The 9403-nt window shown below is 39.1% G+C and overlaps 1 protein-coding gene across 5 annotated transcripts in view; it reads right to left on the reverse strand.

The window, feature by feature from the left end:
- The window catches only part of LOC116626202 (E3 ubiquitin-protein ligase HERC2), a 219770-nt gene extending 214070 nt beyond the window's left edge, over window positions 1-5700 (reverse strand). For 4 of the 5 annotated variants that reach the window (XM_032395408.1, XM_032395407.1, XM_032395406.1 and 1 more), the window contains exons 1-2: window positions 5591-5700; window positions 4860-4962 (exon numbers count right to left, since the gene is read on the reverse strand). In XM_032395408.1, coding sequence (XP_032251299.1) covers window positions 4860-4931 — 72 coding nt within the window. In that variant the 5' untranslated portion in view covers window positions 4932-4962; window positions 5591-5700. Of the gene's footprint in view, window positions 1-4859; window positions 4963-5358; window positions 5448-5590 lie in introns of those variants that run through there. The other variant, XM_032395404.1, reaches the window with a different exon arrangement.
- Window positions 5701-9403: the final 3703 nt, after the last annotated feature.

A 9403-nucleotide genomic window follows, 5' to 3' on the forward strand; every position in this document is an offset into this window, starting at 1 on the left:
GAAGGGCAACAAATGAAGCCCTACAATTGCCCAAGCTTACTGCCTAGAAGATGCAGCACGGGAAAGGGGAACCCAAATAGAGCCCAGAGGTCTTGCTGAGTTGAGGAGACAGATCAGCTATAAGAGGTTAAAATGACAAGAATACAGGTGAATGGGGATCTGCAGAGAAAGAGTGAACTCTAAAGATGGGCAGAGGGGACCCCTTGAGTCTTGGGCTGAATACTGAATTGGGCATGGGTTGAGAAAACTACAAAGGCTGGGGAAAGAAGCACTAGAAAGAAAAAGGCAGAATCCCCATGATTCCCAGTCTGAGAAAAGCTTGTGTTTCCACCAACCAAAATGAAAAAGACCTCCTACCACACCAAACACTTGGAAGAGTCCTAAGAAGGATACTGCCTTAGTAAGGCAGATAAATTAGTACATGACCAGAGGTTGTGCTAGATCAGCCTGAACAAACCTGAGGATCAACCTTTGAAAAAATTAAATTGATCCCAACAAACTTACATGAATGCCAGACAAAACTAATGCTCTTTAAAGAAATAAAACAAAATCCAACACAGAACAACATAATATTGTCCAGCATTCAATAAAAAATTACCTGACATGCAAACACACCCCATGACCAAAGCAATCAATCAATGGAAATGACAGAAGCAATCAACAGAAATAAATCCAGATGGGATAGAGATGATGGAATTAGCAGACAAGAACATTAAAAACTCTATTATAGATACGTCCAGATGCTCACAAATAGGAAAATATGAAACTGATGACAAGTGAAACAGAAGATATGAAAAGGACCCACATGGAACACCTAGAGATGAAAAATACAACATCTAAAGTGAAAACTTCAATGCGTAGGATTAATAAATTAGACAATGTGTAACGGTTATACTATGACGTACCATGTCTAAGCAGATAGCTATTATATAGTATGTTCTCTCCCTTTTAAAACTCGTTTACTCTAGGTTCCACACATAACTGTAGGTGCAATGACCACCATCACTCTTCATGTCAATCTACAGTCATTCGGTCATCTAAAGATCCTTCTCTGCTCACTTCCTCAAGAAGAGCTCATGGGAACAGTATTTGTTCATTGATAAAGTTGTGTCCTTTTGCCTGAAAAGTCAGTTTTGGTAGAACATAACATCCTTGCCTCCCATTTTCTTTTCTTGGGAGCCATAAATATGTTACTGAATTTTCTTCTGCAAAAAAGTCTTATCAAATCTGATGGTAACCTCATATTTATCTTTCCCTTATAAATATTATTAGTCTTTTCTAAAAACCAGAAGTTAGTTTTTAAAAAAGACTAACAAAATGTTTAAAGCCCTGACAAGATTAATCCAAAATAGAGAAAATACAAATAACCAAAATCATGAATAAAAAAGTGAGCTATGCTACCTACCCTACAGACAAAAAAGTAATCAGAAGATGTCATTATGAATATTAAGTTACCTGTATTACAAAATTCTTTTATTTCTACATCTCATCTGTCAACTGGAAAACCTGAGAATAGAATTTACCAAGATGATCACGTTTATGTTCTTTAATCTACTGATATTCTAAGCATAAAGTAACAATATATACATTTAATAATTTTAAGTTTAATTTTAAATTTTAACTTTTATCTTTACTCATTCTAAATTGATTAGAAGAAGAGACAAACAAATTATTTGAGTTTAATTATTAATATACTCAACAACTTTGATGGACCTCAAGGGCATTATACTGTGAACAAAACCAGTCTTAAAAGATCACATATCATATGACATTCTCAAAATGACAAAATTAAAGAGATGGAAAACAGATTAGTGATTGCCAGGGGTCAGAGATGGTGGGGGAAGGATGGTGTGACCTATAGAGGGGCAAGAGGAAGGAGATCTTTGTGGTGTGATTACACAATCGGCACAGAACTATGCACACATTGTTCCAATGTCAATTTCCTGGTTTTGATAGTATCCTATAGTTACATAAGATGTAACCAATGGGGGAATCTGGGTGAAGAGTATACCATGACCTCTCTACTTTCTTTGCAACTTCCTGTGAGTCTATAAATTATTTCAAAATAAAAAGTTAAAAAAAATTGCATCATACATATCTAATTTCATGCTCCACTTCAAAGAATCCAAAAATAGAAACTGTAGGAGATTCATCTGAGTACAGATTATGCAAGAAAAAGATAACACCATTCTTGGAGCCATGCTCAAAGACACACCCTTAGCCTTACATCAAAACTAGCAAATAAATGTGCATATATGATTTAAGAATAAAAAGCTTTTAAGGTATCATTTTTTTATAGGTCCTTTGCTTAACTGACTTTTTGGTTCATTGAGAAACAACCAATCATATCAGACAGGACTTTTACTTTAAATATAAGAATGGTACTGATTATGTAGCTAACATCTCTTAGCTCTATATTTTATTGCCTCTTCAAGAGAGTTGCAAAGGAAATGGCAATTCAAGGTACTCCACACAACAATCAGAAAAGAGTGTTGAAAAAGTAAAAAGCAGGGCGCCTGGGTCGCTCAGTCGTTAAGTGTCTGCCTTCAGCTCAGGTCATGATCCCAGGGTCCTGGGATCAAGCCCCGCATCGCATCGGGCTCCCTGCTCAGCGGGGAGCCTGCTTCTTCCTCTCCCACTCCCCCTGCTTGTGTTCCCTCTTTTGCTGTCTCTGTCAGATAAATAAATAAAATCTTTAAAAAAAAAAGAAAGAAAAAAAAAGTAAAAAGCATTATATATGTAAAAACCACATATATGCCTGCCATATAACTGGTACTCTATTAAAGGGAGATTGTTGCAACATCATAGGCCTGACACATCGTAGGCCTAAACATCTATGAACAAGAAAGTCTAGGATTAGTGCCTGTGTTCTTTATAATATACACATATTAAAAGTTTTCACTGCCTCCAAAAATATTTCCGTTCTAAAGTCACTAAAACCTTCATAGGCATTTCAAACAAAAATAGCCACAGAAAATAGATTTGCTAAATCCTATGGCTAAGAAACATGTTTCTACCCCACATGATAACGAGGTATCAATTCTGTTCCCAATACAAAAGCCCTACCTAAGGAATGGGACACTTCCCACTCCAGTTGGGAGAGACATCCCAATAGGTTAAGGGTAAAAGCTGTCAGTATAAGGCTTGCATCTGCAATGTGTGTCTATAGGAAGGATTCCAAAGAGTGAAACTAAGTCTAAGTCATTTGTTAGGGTAAAACGACATTTGCTCCTCACATTTAATAAGCAATGCTGGATAAACTATATAAAACCAAGGTCAGCGATCACTTTTTTCATGATATTAAGTAGCTTCAATACCCACAACACATTTTCCCTCTGGGGCACTCTCCAAAACCTAGGTCTTTTCATGTATTCCTAGGATGAGTTTGGAGGACTTCTGACTAATATTTGAAATGTCTAAGAAGGGCTAAGCACTATATATTACACTAAATAAATCAAAGGTAAAATAACTCTAAGGCATAAGTGGTGTTTCTTTTTATGTACATCTGCCTGACTCATCATAGGCACTCAACTCAGCATTAAACTGGTTTTAGATCAAAATGCTAAAACTCATATTATGCAGTTATTCAATTATGATTAAAAAGAAAAACTTCATAAAGTTCTTTACTTCAACAAGTTCTAATAAAACAAACACTAATAAAAAAATGAAGTCTTAAAATCAGTTTGCCTAAATCTCAAGATTTCAGAAATAAGAAATTACTCATCTCACCTCCCCCCACCACGCTTTAAAAAAAAAAAAAAATGACAAAGGAAAACAAACAGTAATTGCTAAATAAAAAGCAATGTTTAAACAAAAAACAAACCAAAAGAGTCACTACTATGCCAATTCTTGGCCCAATTCTTTGTGCTTTAATCTAACATTACCCCATTAATAACTGTCCCAAAATCCACAACACAGTTCTAAGCACTTGGCTCTCACACCTACTGGGATAAACTTTAAATAAATAAATAAATAAATAAATAAATAAATAAAGACAGGTTATAATACTTCACTACAAGTATCTATGATCAAGTGCTTATAGAATATATGACTCTTGATAAACTGTGATGCACTATGTAAGATTGTATTGAAAAACGGAGATTACTTGAGAAATACTTAAAATGGTTAACCTCAGGAAAGAGAAAAAAAGCCATGTATACTACAAAATATTTCAGACACTTCTTTTTGCTGTTAATATGGAGTTACAAAAGTAGTTTTTCCAAACGATTTGCAAAGAAAACTAACTTGGGGTAAAAAAAAAAAAAAAGTCTATAGAAACATTACTGCTATTATTTATTTGATAATTTCTGGACAAGCTTATAATTACATTATTAAAACATTAGAGAGTCTAAGGCCAACATTTTGTTTCCACGCATTCTTTATGTGAAAACCTGAGCACTCCTCTTAAAAGACCAGTCACAAAAACAAACAGCTCAACTGAACTCTTGTCTCCCCAGAAACAAAAACACAGGGTCCCATAAAATGAGTGAGTTTCTGCAGGACATAATAAATTACTACATGTCACTTCTTCCCCTCATTAACTGAACATCTCAAAACTATCAGGAAACAGTCAACAAGGTTAAGAATACTACAGACCTCTTAAAAATAATAATAGAAAAAAGGTTTGCATAAACAGATCTCAAGTTTCTTGCACTTACACATAACTGCAACTAAAATGTAGCCACAATCTATAAAAACTGATACAATAAAGGTGCATTTTAAATTATAGGAAATAAACCTGCTTCTCTAATAGGCAAGATCCGATCTGCATCCTCGTACTTATCCTATATAAAGCCGTAACCAGAAATTTAAATATGGAGGCAGGAACACACCAAGAAAAAAGCATGTCAAAACCCCACCTGTATATCTGTTTTCAACCATTTGGAGTCAAGTCGAGTCTGGGCAGCCAAGCAGAAAGAATCAGAGGGCATCTTTCCTCCAGTTTCCTCCCAGTTGTCAGTCCTGCAAGTAGAACATAAATGTTGGAAGACCTAAAGCTTTTCAGAATTGTACCAAGACCCTCCCGCAAGGTTTAATGCGGCAAAAAGAACAGAAAGATGGGAGAGGAGAACAGGTGGGGGAGGGGAGGGAGAGGAGGAGAAACGAAGAGAAAGATGGAGAGAGACAGGGAGGAGGATGGAAGAAAAAGCCTACTTCCAATACAGGTTAAGAGCCACACACAGGATTCGCCTGGTTTCTGTACTACGTCTGCGAGACCTTGAGAATGGACGGTCACAAGAGACCAAATCACAATGTCATCCCCTTCCCTTAAATCCAAAAGGTAAACACACAGACGACAGGAAGCCCACATTTCAACGACATATGACAGTAGCATGCATCTACCGCTTTATCCCATACCAGTACTGGTGCGTGAAACAAATTAATCAAAAGTCACGTCTGCGGAAAAATCCAAAACAATAATCACTTTGAAATGGAAAGACAGTCCCAGACGCGCGCCGCGGGCGGTCCGCGCAGGCCCAGGTCCGGCGGCCGCGCCAACGCCCGCCGCGCCCCAGCCCGACCGTGCCCTGGGTTCCGACCCGCCCTGCCCTAGCGGCTGGCCGCCCTCGCCGCCCCCGGGGATGAGGACCTGACGCGCAAAGGCCCCGCCGCCTCACTCCGGCGGCGTGCAGACACAGCCTCCAAGCCACCGCTGGCTCCGCCGGCGCTGGTGATCCCGGTATCTCTCGCGACCGGAGAGGCGGGCCGACTCGGGACTACCGCCCCCACTGGCCAGCCAATCACAGCGAGGCTGCTCGCTGGACCAGCCAATGGGGAAGAAGAGCCCTCTCGCCCTTCCTCCCTACTCCCTTGCTACGTTCAATCCTGCTCATCTTCCTCCTTGGGGTTCACCCCTTGCGGTCAGGGCCAACCGCAGGCGCCGGGAGGCGGGATTTCCGCCTCATGCAGGCACTCCAGTCCCGGGTTCCGCACAGCGCTGGCGAAAAACCTGCGGGCAGGGTGGAACATGAGGTGACTGAGGTGCTTCAGCACGGAGTGGCTCGGGTGTGTGCCAGGGGCACACGTACAGGGGAGAAGAGACTCGAGGTTGGCTCCAGTCGGCTAGAGCCTCCTGTCTGCCGCACTGAAAGCAGCTGCAATCCTAGGCTGAATTCATGGAGCGGCTGGTAGCAGGGGACTTGGAGAAGGAAATCAGAACTTTTAGTACCATCATAAAACAAATCTTAAGAAATTTTAAACAACTGAAGTCATACAAAGTATATTCTCTGACCATAATGGAATTAAACTACAAATCAGTAAAAGATAACAGGGGGCGCCTGGGTGGCTCAGTGGATGAAGCCTCTTGATCTTGGCTCAGGTCTTGAACTCAGGGTGGTGAGTTCAAACCCCGCCTTGGGCTCCACGCTCAAAAGTAAAAAAAAAAAAAATAGCAGGACTATTTCCAAACACTTGGAAATTAAGCAGTACACTTCTAGTTAATCCACAGGTCAAAGAAGAAATCTCAAGGGAAATAGAACTATTTGAACTGAATAAAAATATAACGATTTATGGGATGCAACTAAAACAGTGATGAACGTGAAATTTTATAACATTAACTGCTTTTCTTAGAAAAGAAAGGTCTAAAATCAAGGATGTAAGCTTCCATTTCAAGAAACTAGAAAAAGAAAAGTAATAAATCTAAAGCAAGAAGAGGGAGGAAATAAGACAGGAACAGAAATAAAGAGAAATGGAAAAACAACAGAGAAAAACATTGAAACTAAAAGCTGGTGCTTTGAAAAGATAAAAGGGAGAGGGCGCCTGGGTAGCTCAGTGGTTAAACATCCCACTATTGATTTTGGCTCAGGTCAAGATTTCAGGATCCAGAGATAGAACCCCCGCATCAGGCTCCCCACTCAGCAGGGCTTAAGATTCTCTCTCTCTCTCTTCCTCTGTGCCTCGCCCTGCTCTCTCTCTCTCTCTAAATTAATACATCCTTTTAAAAAAAAAAGATAAAAGGTATCTGATAAGCTTGCCAAAAAAAAAAAGAGAGAGAGAGAAAACACACAGGTTACCAATATCTGGAATACCAGAGAAGATATCACTAAAGACCCCACAGACTTCAAAAAGAGAGTAAGGGAGGGGCACCTGGCTGGCTAGGTCAGTAGAGCATGTGATTCTTCATCTCAGGGTTGTAAGTTTCATCCCTAGCTGGATGTAGAGATTACTTAAAAATAAAATCTTCAAAAGGAGAGTAAGATAATACTAGGAAAATTCTGCACATGCAAATTTGATAATTTATATGAAATGGACTAATTCCACAAAAGTTGTACACTACCAAATAAAATACATAACCTGAACAGGACTATACCTACTTTAAAATTTGAATTCACAGTTAAAAACCTTCCAAAAAAGAAACCTCCAGGCCCAGATTGTTTCCGTGGTAGATTCTGGTTCTACCAGATATTTAATAAAGAAAGAGCACCAATTCTATATAAAGTCTCCCAGAAAATTGAAGAGGAGTGAAAATTTTCATTATATAACCACAGCATTACCATGATAACAAAACCAGAAAAAGACATTGCAAGAAAACTTAAGACCAATATCTTTCATGAACATTATATATAAAAATTCTTAGCCAAGTTTCTGCAAATGGATTCCAGCAACATTAGAAAGGATAATACATCATAACTGGGGTTTATCCCAAGAATTCAAGATTGGTTTAACATTCAAAGCTAAACGTAATTCACCATGAGATCATCTCAACAGATGCAGAAAATGCTTTTGACAAAAATCAACATCTCATAAAAACTCTGAGCAAACTAGTAAGAGAAGGGAACTCCTCAACCTGCTAATGAACATCTATAAAAACCTACATACAAGCCAAAACAGTCTTGAAAAAGAACAAAGTTGGAGGACTCACACTTTCTGATAATAAAACTTACTACAAAACTATGGTAAACAAAATAGTGTGGTACTTCCATAAGGATAGGCATGTAGATCAATGGAATAAAACCCAGAACCCAGAAATAAACACTCATATATCCTGTCAATTGATTTCTTCCAAGGGTGCCAACACCATACAATGGTGAAAGGGTGGTCTTTTCAATAAATGGTGCTTGGAAAGCTGAATTTCCACATGCAAAATGAAGTTGGACGCTTACCTTTCACCATATATAAAAATTAACTCAAAATGGATCAAACTTAAACGTAAGACCTACAAGTATAAAACTCTTAGAAGAATACATGGAGGGCAAGTTTTATGACATTGGATTTAGCAATGATTTCTTAAATATGGCACCAAAAGCACTGGCAACAACAACCCAGAAAGCATGAGTAAATTTAGTTTTGTATATTCCTAATCTTATTTCTTATCCCCACTCTTATCTTTATCTTTAGGTCCCTATTTCTCATCTATTCCTTAACACCCACCCCTGAACCCTGTGGAACTTACAGGCATATTCTTTTTTTTAATTTTTTATTTAAATTCAATTAACCAACATATAGTACATCATTAGTTTCAGATGTAGTGTTCAATAATTTATCAGTTACATATAACACCGAGTGCTCATCACATCACGTGCCCTCCTTAATGCCCATCACCCAATTATCCCATCCCCCCACCCACCTCTCCTCTAGCAATCCTCAGTTTGTTTCCTATAGTTAAGAGTCTCTCATGGGGGCGCCTGGGTGGCTCAGTCATTAGGCGCCTGCCTTCGGCTCAGGTCATGATCTCAGGGTCCTGGGATCGAGCCCCGCATTGGGCTCCCTGCTCAGTGGGAAGTCTGCTTCTCCCTCTCTCTCTTTCTCCCTCTGCCCCTCCCCCTGCTGCGTGCACTCTCTCTCAAATAAATAAAATCTTTAAAAAAAAAAAAAAAAGAGTCTCTCATGGTTTGTCTCCCTCTCTGATGACTTCCCATTTAGTTTTCCTTCCCTGCCCCTATGATCCTCTGTGCTGTTTCTTATATTACACCTATGAGTGAAACCATATGATAATTGTCTTTCTCTGTTTGACTTATTTCACTCCGCATAATACCCTCCAGTTCCATCCATGTTATGTATTGTTAAATGGTTAAGTATTCATCCTTTCTGATGGCTGAGTAATATTCCATTGTGTGTATGTATATATATATAGCACATCTTTACCCATTCATCTGTCGATGGACATCTGGGCTCTTTCCATAGTTTGGCTATTGTGGACACTGCTGCTATAAACATTGGTGTGCAGGTGCCCCTTCGGATCACTACATTTGTATCTTTGGGGTAAATACCTAGTAGTCCAATTGCTGGGTCCTAAGGTAGCTCTATTTTTAACTTTTTGAGGAACCACATACTGTTTTCCAGAATGGCTGTACCAGCTTGCATTACCACCAACTGTGTAAGAGATTTCCCCTTTCTCCACGTGCTCACCAACATTTGTTGTTTCCCATCTTGTTAATTTTAGCCATTCTGACTGGTGTGAGGT

The sequence above is a fragment of the Phoca vitulina genome, unplaced genomic scaffold, assembly GCF_004348235.1.
Source record: "Phoca vitulina isolate PV1807 unplaced genomic scaffold, GSC_HSeal_1.0 scaffold84, whole genome shotgun sequence".
NCBI lineage: Eukaryota > Metazoa > Chordata > Mammalia > Carnivora > Phocidae > Phoca > Phoca vitulina.